This window comes from Salmo salar, chromosome 04 (assembly GCF_965601325.2).
Source record: "Salmo salar chromosome 04, fSalSal1, whole genome shotgun sequence".
Taxonomy (NCBI): domain Eukaryota; kingdom Metazoa; phylum Chordata; class Actinopteri; order Salmoniformes; family Salmonidae; genus Salmo; species Salmo salar.
Window position 1 is genome coordinate 62,021,250 of NC_138294.1, and position 13,346 is coordinate 62,034,595.

General features: G+C 43.7%; 1 protein-coding gene across 4 annotated transcripts in view; it reads right to left on the reverse strand.

The window, feature by feature from the left end:
- Window positions 1–13,346, reverse strand: part of LOC106603518 (clathrin heavy chain 1) — a 58,440-nt gene that overhangs the window by 1,651 nt on the left and 43,443 nt on the right. Inside the window, exons 15-31 of one of the 4 annotated variants that reach the window (XM_014197311.3) lie at window positions 11,164–11,289; window positions 10,836–10,978; window positions 10,382–10,616; window positions 10,013–10,135; window positions 9,631–9,776; window positions 9,150–9,333; window positions 8,781–8,973; window positions 8,383–8,540; window positions 7,929–8,201; window positions 7,356–7,673; window positions 7,059–7,190; window positions 6,783–6,893; window positions 6,415–6,585; window positions 5,887–6,108; window positions 2,615–2,635; window positions 531–606; window positions 229–249 (exon numbers count right to left, since the gene is read on the reverse strand). In XM_014197311.3, coding sequence (XP_014052786.3) covers window positions 229–249; window positions 531–606; window positions 2,615–2,635; window positions 5,887–6,108; window positions 6,415–6,585; window positions 6,783–6,893; window positions 7,059–7,190; window positions 7,356–7,673; window positions 7,929–8,201; window positions 8,383–8,540; window positions 8,781–8,973; window positions 9,150–9,333; window positions 9,631–9,776; window positions 10,013–10,135; window positions 10,382–10,616; window positions 10,836–10,978; window positions 11,164–11,289 — 2,653 coding nt within the window. The remainder of the gene's footprint in view (window positions 1–228; window positions 250–530; window positions 607–2,614; window positions 2,636–5,886; window positions 6,109–6,414; window positions 6,586–6,782; window positions 6,894–7,058; window positions 7,191–7,355; window positions 7,674–7,928; window positions 8,202–8,382; window positions 8,541–8,780; window positions 8,974–9,149; window positions 9,334–9,630; window positions 9,777–10,012; window positions 10,136–10,381; window positions 10,617–10,835; window positions 10,979–11,163; window positions 11,290–13,346) is intronic. The other 3 variants (XM_082974605.1, XM_014197315.3, XM_014197318.3) reach the window with 3 other exon arrangements.

Genomic DNA, 13,346 nt, shown 5'->3' on the forward strand with positions numbered 1-13,346 from the left:
GGAGACAGGTTGAGGAGATTGAGTCAAAGGGCAGCTGGTCGGATTCAAACCCATGCCGACTCTGCCATAAGTGTTCCAAGGTCAGAGGCCTTAGCCACTGGCCCACACGGAAACCTAGATGCATTGTTCACAAGACTACAACCTGTCTGCTGCAGAGGGACAAGAGAGCCACGAGAAAGCGAGTGTTGATCAGTTATGGACATAAGTGCTGAAAACATGTTTGCTCACCATTTACTAAGTTATCAGGACCTATTAGGATGAGAAATACCAGAGTTTTGGTGCAGGTACAGCAGACTATACGAATATTCGTTAGAAATGACAAATCTGATACGAATATAAAAACTTGTCACTATTAAAAACCTTTACACATCTTATCAATCTGTTTACATCTTATTTCCTGTCTTTACTACTTAGAGCACAAAAGGCTGGGTTACGAGAGTCATCTTCACTGTTTGGGTGAGTTGGTGTGAATGGCTGTTCTCATTGGCCGTGTCAGATTCTTGGCTGTGAATGATTCATGAGGCACTTACCATAGACGATGGGTTGTGTCTCTGTCGCCTGCTCCTCCTCTTTCCTTAGGGACTCAGAGGTCTCCAGCTTGTCCACCTGGAAGAGGTCAGAAAGAACAATGATAAACAGCTACAAGCAGGAAGGCCAGAGAAGACTAGACGTGCTGGAAAAGCCTTCATTAACTGTTCTTTCATTTAGTAGTTTCATTAATATGTTAAGTGATTGATGGATAAGGACTGTTCCAGGTGTGTATTCTAGGTGATTATTCTTTGCAACACATACAAGGCTGCTGTGAGCTGCCCCTTCGTCACACATTTAAAACTAGTGAACAAATATGAGAGATGACCATTAAGATGTGTGTGAGAGGAAAAATACTTTCAATGAAATTTGGTCCCTCCATTCAGCCACTCTTGAAGTGATGTTTTCGGTATAGATTAACATTGCTATGTATGCAGAGAACCAAACCCATATCAAGTATGCAACAGGAGTACAAAATCTCATGATCAACATTTGACCTTTGTCATCTGAGCTATTTTAATGTAGCGATATTAACTGCCAGGCGGTGATTTATCTAGGACCTATTCACCCTTCCCCTGAAATCAAACATGCTTAGTTTTAGCTCAATATCAGTCCACTGTAACTCCAATGAGTGACCTTAAGCATAGCAGAAGCAGACTTCCAAAAGTTGTTAGGGAGAAAACGTAATTGCGTTTGAAAGTTGCAGTAAGAGGCAAGATGCATTTTGCGCTAGTAAAAAACAACTTTTCACTATTTTGTTCTCACTATTTTTCTGTGCTTCTCAGTGCTGAAAGTGGGTTCAGTTCCCTCCATACCTCTTGTAAAGAACATTAAAAATAATGAGTAAATCTCTTCCCACAAAATCCCAACAAACAGAGGTGTCATTAAAAAGGAGAACATGCGACAGTAGTAGTGTTACAATTGGTTAAAATAGTGTGCATGAAAAAGAGGCAAAAGTACTGAAGCGCAGAGGGAGTCAAAGCTCGGGATGATTGATAGTCCAGCCACTCGAGGCCCATCAACCAACAGCAAGGCACAGCCAACATCTCCTTGAGGCTCTCAGTGACGCTAGATTCTCATTGGCAGGTGCTCAATCACGTGCATATTTTCAAACCAGAGAACATTTCCCAAAGTGCAGGTACCATTACCCATTTTTCATACAAACTCTTGGATACAGTGTAAAGGTCTGTGAAGGAATGCACTTTTCAGCTACTGCCCGTGCAAAATGAACTAACTTCAACATTAATTAACAGCACCTCTAGTGCTGCAGCACAAGTTGTATTTCACTATCAAGACTTCAATATGAGAATGAACTCAGTCATGAGAAATATATCATTTCATCACTACAAAATGGCATCACTACTGAAACATTTCTGGAGAAGAAAAAACCCACCAGATAAGTGTAGCCATAGTAGTACGGTGCCTCTGAAAATAAATAGGTTAAGTGCCTTGTTCAAGGACAGACACATTTCATTTCTCACCTTGTCGGCTTGGCCAAATGCTCTAACCGCTATGCTACTTTCAGTCCTAAAAAAGTGCATTCGCTTCACAAACTTTGATCATAGAATGCATTTCTTGGCTTACATTTTTAGTACTATGGTTAAATGCAGTCTACAACTGGTTTGCAGTCTATTTTGAGAGGGGGTCTTAACTACGTGCCAGAAATCAGAAGACTCAAGACTGAGTTCATTAATGGGTGTTATTTATTCTACAAAATTAACACTCTTGGGGCATCAAAAGCATTTTAAGGTCATTGTGGGTTCAAGGGTCAGGACTGGGAACCAGTGGCAGACTGGCATCAATGGCAGACTTCCTCAGACTAAGGGTTGTCATTGGTGAGTAACTACAGATCTACTAGACCGCTCTGCTGCCCAGTCGGAGAGAGTCCAGTTGAGAAGGCACTACTGTGTGTGTGTGTGTGTGTGTGTGTCTGTCTTTGGAAAAGCAGCAGTGTAACTAACATATGGGAGAATTAAAATAAAACAACGCATGCAGATTCCTCAGGTAGCAGTGCTCCAGGCTAAATTAACCTAAATTAAAGAACGAAACAGCAAGAGAGAGATGGAATATAGGAATAGACTTTCACCTTTTCCTTAATTGCATCAACCTGGAAGGGAATTCAAGAAGCGCAGAAAATAAAAATAACTCAGTTTACCATAGTGCAGAGACCGAGAGAGAGCAGGCTGAGACAGCATACAAAGATGGGCAACCAAATATCCACACAGTAGAATAGAAACCCAAACTAAAAGAAAAGACTAACACACTGCTGTCTAAAAGGTAGCCTGGAACAATTTCTTCCTCTAAAATGCCTTGAATTTCTCTAGTTTAATTGTTAAACTATCGTTTCTATCCTAAGAACTATTGTTTTGAAGATAGCGAGATCTCGCTACAATGATTAACCTACTACATTTGCATGCATAAAAATACAGCTGCTAGTAAAATATGTAACTGTTTTCCACTTAGTAGGCTATAGGTTCCAGTCAACTCTGAGTCACTAAACCACTATTGAGAGCAGAGCAGTATAGACTGCATTAGCCCTGTTCTACTGATAGAGAACACAAGTTCAACCATGTCTGTCTGTGTCATTGGCTAGACTAGAGAGCTGCTGGACTACTATTCCGTTCAAAGCCATATAATACGTGTGTGTGTGTACAGTTGAAGTCGGAAGTTTACACACACACTTAGGTTGGAGTCATTAAAACTTGTTTTTCAACCACTACACAAATTTGTTGTTAACAAACTATAGTTTTGGCAATTCGGGTACGACATCTACTTCGTGCATGACAAGTAATTGTTCCAACAATTGTTTACAGACAGATTATTTCACTGCGTCACAACTCCAGTGGGTCAGAAGTTTACATACACTAAGTTGACTGTGCCTTTAAACAGCTTGGAAAATTCCATAAAATTATGTCATGGCTTTAGAAGCTTCTGATAGGCTAATTGACACCATTTGAGTCAATTGGAGTTGTATCAGTGCCTCTTTGCTTGACATCATGGGAAAATCAAAAGAAATCAGCCAAGACCTCAGGAAAAAAAAATTGTAGACCTCCACAAGTCTGGAAATTGCTTCCAAGGATGAACCAAACACCTGAAGGTACCACGTTCATCTGTACAAACAATAGTACGCAAGTATAAACACCATGGGACCACGCAGCCGTCATAGCGCTCAGGAAGGAGACGCATTCTGTCTCCTAGAGATGAATGTACGTTGGTGCAAAAAGTGCAAATCAATCCCAGAACAACAGCAAAGGACCTGTGAAGATGCTGGAGGAAACAGGTACAAAAGGATCCACAATAAAACGAGTCCAATATCAACATAACCTGAAAGGCCGCTCAGCAAGGAAGAAGCCACTGCTCCAAAACAGCCATAAAAAAGCCAGACTACGGTTTGCAACTGCACATGGGGACAAAGAAAGCCCTTTTTGGAGAAATGTCCTCTGGTCTGATGAAATAGAACTGTTTGGCCATAATGGCCATCATTATGTTTGGAGGAAAAAGGGGGAGGCTTGCAAGCCGAAGAACACCATCCCAACCGTGAAGCACGGGGGTGGCAGCATCATGTTGTGGGGGTGCTTTGCTGCAGGAGGGACTGGTGCACTTCACAAAATAGATGGCATCATAAAGAAGGAAAATGATGTGGATATATTGAAGCAACATCTCAAGACATCAGTCAGGAAGTTAAAGCTTGGTCGCAAATGGGTCTTCCAAATGGACAATGACCCCAAGCATACTTCCAAAGTTGTGGCAAAATGGCTTAAGGACAACAAAGTCAAGGTATTGGAGTGGCCATCACAAAGCCCTGACCTCATTCCCATATAAAATGTGTGAGCAGAACTGAAAAAGCGTGTGCGAGCAAGGAGGTCTACAAACCTGACTCCGTTACACCAGCTCTGTCAGGTGGAATGGGCCAAAATTCACCCAACGTATTGTGGGAAGCTTGTGGAAGGCTACCTGAAACGTTTGACCCAAGTTAAACAATTTAAAGGCAATGCTACCAAATACTAATTGAGTATGTAAACTTCTAACCCACTGGGAATGTGATGAAAGAAATAAAAGCTGAAATAAATCACTCTGCTATTTTTCTGACATTTCACATTCTTAAAATAAAGTGGTGATCCTAACTGACCTAAGACAGGAAATTTTTACTAGGATTAAATGTCAGGAATTGTGAAAAACTGAGTTTAAATGCATTTGGCCAAGGTGTATGTAAACTTCCGACTTCAATTGTATGCATGTATGTATGTATGCATGTATGTATGTATGTGAGGTGTGCCGAGCAGACAGCCACATGCTGACTCGTTCAGTCACAGCAGTCCCACATGCAGTCACGCAGCATCCAATGACGAGCTCCACTTACTTGGCACTGAATATCAATGACAAGAAAACAAACTATTGGACACTAGAGAGAGGAACTAAAGGTCTTGAGTTCCTCTCTATAGAGTCCAATAGTTTGTTTTCTTGTCATTGATATTCAGAGGGTCCACCACCTTGAAACAATGCATTAACACAACACTTGTACTGTACCCATTGTCTGTAATCTGTTGAGTACAGTAACATTTAGTCAGAGCATTAAACAAAAGAGCAATTACCATGTTTTATATGGAAAAAGCTTAACAAAAAGCTGTAAAATGGTGAACAAAAGAGGGGAAACAAACAAATGACATGAGTATAAGGAAAAGCAGCTGAGAGGTTTGTTTAGCTTCTATCAAACTCAAGACAGAAGAAATAAGGCACTAAAAAGAAAAGTTGATAGAAAAACAAAAAATAAATAACTGTCTTTCTGTATAGAGTGAGGACTATTGGCACACCACATAGAAATACAATTATTCTATTCCAAATAGAATATTCTATTATACTGATTCTAGAAAATCTATTTATATGATGCCACACACCTCTGCTGCAAAGTCTAGACTGCTGGACTGAGTTCAATGATTTATATTAGCGGAATCTCTGATAGCAACTTGCCATATAAAAATAAGGCATTGTGCTACTGAATAGTTAAATGCCTTTTCAAAAGTGGCTAACTGCTAAAAGCATTCGACTGAGCAACAGAAGATCACTGCACCACGTGTTTGGAAAGGGCTTTGGGTAAAAGTGGAATTTAGGATCAGCTTACTTTCACCCAATCTTAACCATTTGGGGTTAGAAATGTGAAACTGACCCTAGATCAATGTCTAGGGGAAAGTTCACCCTACTCCCACTGAAAGCAGACCTGGTTTGTGTTCATTAGCCACAACTGAAATTCTGTTGATGCCCTAATCAACAACATCCTTGGACATGTAGAATAGAACCACCATGCTTGGTTTGGTTTAGCCCACTCAACATGACATAGCCATGTCCAGACAGCCAACCCACCTTGAAGAGATACTCTCTCATGACCTGGATGAAGTAGGGCATGGAGAAGTCCATGATGTTGTGCTTCCAGGCCGTCTCCAGCACCACGTCTGGCCTCAGCAGGTCGTAACAGGTGAAGAGGCAGGCGGCAAAGCACTCCTTTTTGTCCTCCGTCAGGAACCAGCCCAGCAGCTCCTCAGCCAACTCTGTGTCCTTGGACTCTGATGCGTACTGCATGGAATCCTGGAGGAAGATGGAAACAAGATGGAGGTTCAAGATCAGGAGCGGTGACTTGATGCTGTGTGTTTGAGAGGAACTTAGTACCAAGCCACTTTGTCTGGTATGTATCCTGGTCATTCTAGAAAACCTTCACTCCACAATGGGATTTTGACCACTAACCCTACCCTTAAACACTAATCTTACCAGACCAAACGGCAATATACTACATTTCCCATTATCCTCCTCTCTCTACTAACCAATTAGGTTCAATGACAATATAATGGCAGTCAGAGGAGAAACAGGCCTGGGTAAGGAGAAGAGAATGAGTACCTTGTAGAGTTTGTCCTTCTTGCAGAGCTCCACACTCTGTTTCCAGCGGTTGTTTCCCTTGAAGAGGTAGGCAGCGATCCTCCTGAACTCAATCAGCTCGTGTTTCTCCAAGCGCTGGGCAAGCGAGATGTTGTCAAAGTTGTCATAGGCATCTATAGAGGTCCTCAGAGCCTGAGTCCACAGAGAGAGGGAAGGAAGAAAGGATGGATGAGTAACTGTTGTTCAATGAGGTAAAAAAATACTTTATTTTCAAGTAAACAAGGTACTAGAACTGTCATAGGGCCAGATCCCAAACCTAGTCAAGGATAAAACAAATATCTGTCTTAATTGTTTGACAATGTAACAACCAACCAAAATTGACCACACACCTGATAGTCCTCCTCTGTGATGAAGAGGTTGGTAAGTGCTTCATTGACAGACTTGTTGTTGTGGTTCTGTACTGAGCGCAGGTAGGGCTTGACCAGGGGCAGCTGTTTCACCTGGACCACACACACCGTTGATTACTAGAACTGCATTCACTATAAGCAGAGTGCACTGTGCTGTACATTGAAATACACGTCACAGTCTTCGATTAACAACTACAAGGTGTCACAGTGCTTCAGTTTCCTGTGTTGGCAGATCGGAGGGGACAGAGCTCGTCTCACCTTGCTGAAGAAGTTGACAGCACGGGAGTGGTCCAGTCTGGGGGACAGCACTATGAGCAGGTCATTCAGTAACAACGGCTTGAACTCCAAATAGAACTGAGTTGCTTTGTAATACAGCTCCACGTTGGCCACCTACACAGTCACAGAAAAGGGATAAAGGGAGAGATATTGTCATGTATTACAATTGTAAAGTGTATTGAGATGTTTCAATGTACTTTAAATATACACTTAACAATATCAAATCAAATAGATCATATACAGCAATGACTGCTACCTAAACATTACTGATTGGGTTACCTTGGTGATGATGTCTTTGAACTGGCCCTCCTTCCAGGCGTCGGTGGGGTGGTTCATCATGGTGATGATGGCATTGTCAAACTCCTCGTACTTATCGTACAGGAACACCAGCTCCGCCCACAGGTGGGCCTCCTCGGCCGCCCGCAGAACCTTTGGAATGTTGACTCTGGACCAGAAGAGCTCCAGGTGCTCCCTCATCTTCTGAGGTTTGAATTTGGAGTAGAGGATGGCCAGCTCGGTGAACATGCCCATGTGCGCCCGCTCCAGCCCCAGGGCTGCCTCCAGCATGGTGATCAGCTCCTCAAAGTAAGCACGGTCCTGAACACAGACAGAGAGAGAGCGGGAATTGGTTAAAGGTGGTCATGTAGGCATCAGTTTGTAGTGGTAAAGCACTAAGGGGTTCGAAAGCACCAAAATGTGATCGTCAATCAAGAGATTGTGGAGAGAGGTGGACTAAATAAGAACTTCTCATGTTGACTAGAGTGAAAATACAAATTTCATACAAACTGTGCCAGCATCTAGCAGCAAGGAGGATAAGGTGCATGGAGACAAAGTGGGCTGTGTGTGTCTTACCTGGTAGTAGTTGATAAGCTCCTCCAGTTCGTCAGCATGCACCACGATGTGGAGGCCACACATCTGGGCCAGCCGGAACTCCTTTCCATCCACGCAGGCAAAGCACACCTCCTTCCAGGTCCTAGTGCTGTTGGCCTTGCGGGCCCCGTCCACTGCCGCCTGGTACTCCCCGAGGTGCACCAGGGTGGACGCTAGGCGGCCGAAGTTGGACACGTTGTTGTACAGTAACTTGGCCGCGTCGTACATTTTCTCATCGTAACAGCGGTCGCCGACCTTCGTTGTGTGCAGGAAAGAGTATGAATGTCAATCAATGTCTTACATAGGGAGTTGTTTGCGACAACATAGAAAATCAGTTCCTGGTGAACTAGGAGGGAACATCAGTTTATTTCTCATTGACTTGGAATACAATAACCTGTACTGTTTAATACATCAGTCTGGACTACAGTAACGGTACCTGTTGGATGTGGGCGTTGTTGGGTCCATTGATGAACTCTTCCAGCTCAGCCAGGCGGTTGGTCTTGGCCAGGGCAAAGATGAGCTCTGTCTCCACATAGGACTCCCGGGCCTTCTTACGAGCCATCTGAAGGAACTTCACCAGGTCCTCCCAGTTACCTGATATACACCAGAACATTACAGTCAGCTAAGAGAAGCTGGGAGGTTACAGTACCTTAAATCCTGAGGTCATTCAGTGAGCCGCTGATGACTACAGAAAGTCACCAAAAACAGCTGGACATGTCACACACACACCGAGGACATTTATTCACTGACATTGGGAGATTTTACACATTCTAATGCCCATCAGCCCACCCTGCCACCCCCTATCCCAGCTATAGCTTGCCCCAACATCTTTACCACTCTGGTCGGCGGCCTGTACCACCTCCATGTAGGAAGAGGGGTCGTCAGCCTTGATGTAGGAGTCGATAGCCTCCTTGACCAGGCCCTTCTGCAGCTGAGCCTTGGCCAGCTGGCTCCACACTGCTGGCTCGTTGCAGCGCTCAGCAAACTCATAAGCCCGGTCCAGGTTCCCAATGTGCTCAATGAGAACCTGGGGAGAAGAGACATCATACCATGACAGGAAGTCACACAATATCAATCATGTTGAAGGTAAGGAGAAGGGGAATGGAAGCTGGCATTGAGACCTCCATATTCAAGAGATTGAAATGGTGTTAGGGTGATATGAATACCACATGGTGTTGGGGGGTGGCTCAGGGTTCATCTCACCTGCACGGCAGAAGTGTTGACGTCAAACTTCCTGAAGATAGCAAAGGCCTCCTCGAAGAGCTCGTTGCTGATGGCGATGTTGGCGATGTCTGGGGCGTCATAGTTGTCTAGGCGGTTGATGTACTCCATCACACGGGTCCTGTCCGCCTTGATGGCCGTCAGGATCAGCAGGTTCTGCAGGTTTCTGAATAAATAAACAACCCTCAGCATCAACACATGAGACCAAATAATCACAAATCATCCCGGAAATCAAGTTGTAAAGTTCAGCAATTGTATATGTAAAGCTATGTTAAGTTTACAGTTGTATGTGTAAAGTTACTGTCGAGTGTGTTGCGATTTTAAATGCATTTTCAATAAAGATTGATTTGATCGATTTGGAAGAGTATAAAAAAGATGGCAGAAGTGAACTAGAGAGAAAACACACAATGGACAGCCCAGCCTACAGTGAGCACAGGTATCAGAGCTCTAGTAGCTCTGTTACCTGTGTTCACTGAAGACAGAGTTATCCAGTACGATCTTCTCCAACAGCTCAATGAGTTCGTTGGGCAAGTCTGCAGTCATGAAGGCCTTTACTGTGACTGACACCTCCTCTGGGTCCTGGGTCTCAGACAGGGCTGTCTGCACCACCTGACATGGAGGGAAAATAGATTTCGATATGGTAATGAGTAAATGCATGAATCAGAATTTGGGTCAATTCAGAAGGTTCACTGAAGGCTGAGTTATACAGTACGATCTTCTCCAGCAGCTCAATGAGTTTGTTCTTGAATTGAAAAACCTTTATTGAAGATTGACTGAATTGAGAATGGAATTGATCCCAATACTGGTTCAGAGCTGGTCCAGACGTGTGTATGGGGACTACCTACCTGGTCAATGAGTGGTCTTCTGAAGGGGTTGGTCTCCAGCAGCACGCTGGCCCACAGGTCCGGGTCTCTGCGACGGACCAGGTAGCGAGACAGACTCTTGAACAGGGAGTTCTCATTGCACACCTGACAGGAAACAAGAGTGTGCACACTGTTTGTCCACTAGGCTCTCACCTCACATTCTGAAACAGCACTTTCATATGTAGGCTATTCCCACTATTGCTGTTGTAAACAAAGGATGTCAGTTAATATTAATGCATAGCAATGCAGAGAATTAAAATGTACACTCATATGTTTTAGTTAGACCTACATTCTAACCTATAGGAAACTACTTCCTATAAGAAAAAGAAGAGGAAGGGAGAAGCTACTGACGTTGATGAGTTCCTGGTCACACTGTCCTCTCTCGTAGGCCACGCAGGCCAGGTGGGGGTCCCTCTTCTCACAGTACTTGCCCACCACGCGGCTGTCGTAGTAGGGGTTCTCACGCAGGAAGCGCTCAGGGTTGTTGTTGCTGTCGATGTAGATCTTGGCTAGGGCATTGTGGGTAGCGGGCTCCTCACAGCCCTCATGGATACGGGCCTCCAGCCAGGGGAGGAGAAGCTTCAGTCTGAGGAGGGAGAGAAAGAGAGAGGGACATGAGCCTGCTGACAACTACAGATGCTGATATCACAGCTAGTATAAAAAAGACTAAGTAAGTAGCACTTTATTTCTTGATACCACAGTGTTTAAATAGGTTGGGGGGCTATACCAGCTACTATCAACTACAATTAACCCTTCTAACTAGTAGTTTCTTTCTGCCATCTGATGAAAAAGGATTGTGTTGTACCGGTTCCTCTTCTCCACCTCAGCCACCAGTTCGTCAGTGGAGAACTGTCCTCTGACCACCAGGATCAGACTCTTAATGACGTCCTCAGAACAGTCCACGTCCAGAAGCCCTCCAATCACCACTGGCAGACGGCTGGGGTTCACCTAACACACACGTCAATATTCTTGGACACTGCATTTTCACTGTGGGGCCATTATCTTGAGTCTGCACTAGTTTAGGTGAACATGAAACTTAGTGATAATATCTTGCTTAAAAGTTTGTACATTTTGTCAACTAGGATGCTTGACAGTGTGTTTGTTTGAGCAAAAATGTGACCACGTTCACTTACTTTCTGCACATAGATCTCAATGTATTTCTGCAGGTTGTTACGGTACAGGTAGAGGACCAGGTCATGCACAAAGTCGAAGCGGTCACACACAATGATGAGTGGGAGCTGGTCGGTCAGCTTGGCCTCCTGTCCAATCACAGAGCAGGAGGAGGGGCCAAGGTTAGCGCGACATCATCGTTATGAGACGGAAGATCTGATCAGAGCCCACCAATGATCACAGCCAAACCTGACATGTAAGGGTTGGCTTTAACCACTGATCGTAATGGCAAGTGTTAAAGTTTGGAGTGTTTTTGTTGTTACTACCTGTATGTATAGACGTTTCTAAGAAAGTAGCTCAAAATTGAGCAAGTAGTTAAAAAAAGCTAGAGGTTTGACTGTAATCTTGTTGGGCTCATACAACCACGAATGTACAATGACAAAAAAAATATTAGAATCACTGAATATGAAATTGGGATTTCATTTTCCAGTTTAAAATGATCCTGCTCATGTGATTTGAAAAATGTCACAATCGAGGAAAACAAAACCCAAAAATGTTTCAACTACGACGACAAATGGAAGGAGTCACGTTTTGAGAGATTAGAAGATGGTTAGGTATTGAAAACATTGTTTACTAGTATGGACTGAGTAGACAGAGAAAGAGAGGAAAGAAACAAGAAGAAAATGATCTAAGCCAAGTACAGCTCACTCACACATGTACACCGACGTAGGTCTCCCTCTGCAGGTACTATTGAGGTACTGCCACACACTCCCACTACACACCACTTTTGGAGCCCACAACAGTAGACGCTCCACACAGTGCGTGTTTTGCGGGTGTGTTTCCTGTGCGCGTTGTGTGTGTGTGATCACTGGCTGACTGCTATCAATACTCCTACAGGATTAATACACTGGGATTGAGTACCTTCACAGCCCTGTAGAGCACTCCAAGGGTCTGCCACCAAAAAGACATCTAGCTTTAGCATGTTGTTGAAACTATATGGTTCCATCCCAAATGGCACCCTATTTCCTACATGGTGCACAACTGTTGACCAGGGCCCATGCACTATGTAGGGCATGAGGTGCTTTTGGGACTCAGCGTATGAGGAGGCCCATTGACTCCTCTTGCACAGCCTGGAAGACTGTTACAGTATGTGGGCATACCAGGTTATCTGGATGATGTGAATTTAGTTTCTGAATCCATCCACATAGGAAAACTAATTTAAATGCACCACAATAGCCATGCTTACTTGAGTTCATTTGTGCTGGATAGACCTTACATACGGATAACAGAACTGCAATACCAAAACCTAACTACAGCTCAGATAACAGCTAGGTATATTTTTTTTATTTTACCTTTATTTAACTAGGCAAGTCAGTTAAGAACAAATTATTATTTACAATGACGGCCTAGGAACAGTGGGTTAACTACCTTGTTCAGGGGCAGAACGACAGATTTTTACCTTGTCAGCTCGGGGATTCGATCTTGCAAGTCCAAAGCTCTAACCACCAGGCTACCTGCCGCCCCACTGTATTTGCACAGTTACGAATCCAAAACAGAAATACACTCACAACACCCTGTTGCTAGTAGCTCAGCTAACTGTAAAACTACAGGTTTTGGACTTGTTTGGACAGACAGACTAGAGTTTGGTGCACCCCATCATGGATGAATGGTTTTTGGGTACATTAACGGGTTGTGTCATTGTACTCGTCATACAAATCCCAGGTTTAATCCTGTATCTCTAGAAGTAAGTCAGGGGTGGCGGTGAAACTAAAATAGGGAGGGAGTCCTGTACTCGGGGATAGATTTACCTGGTACATGTCCTGCCATTCCACAGACAACAGGGAAAAGCACAAGAGATAACTGCCATCAGGAACTTCTTACCAATGAAGGCAAAATGAAAGCTTTTCACGAATGCTAGTGTTAGCAGGCAGATCTACGTATTCATAGGATAGACAGAAGTTCAGAAGGAAGGTCAGATTTCCTCATTTAAATCCAATACAATTTCAAAATAAATAATAATGATAAGGACAGACATGAGATGGACTGACTGAACACACAAGAACAGATGAGTGTGAGAATGAAAGAATAGAATAAAGTTAAACTAAAGAAAGATAGGAGGGGGAAAAAAACAAGAGTATGTTTAGTCCATTGCATTTCATCTCCCTCTAGATACCTCCTCCCTCTAGATACCTCCTCCCTCTAGATA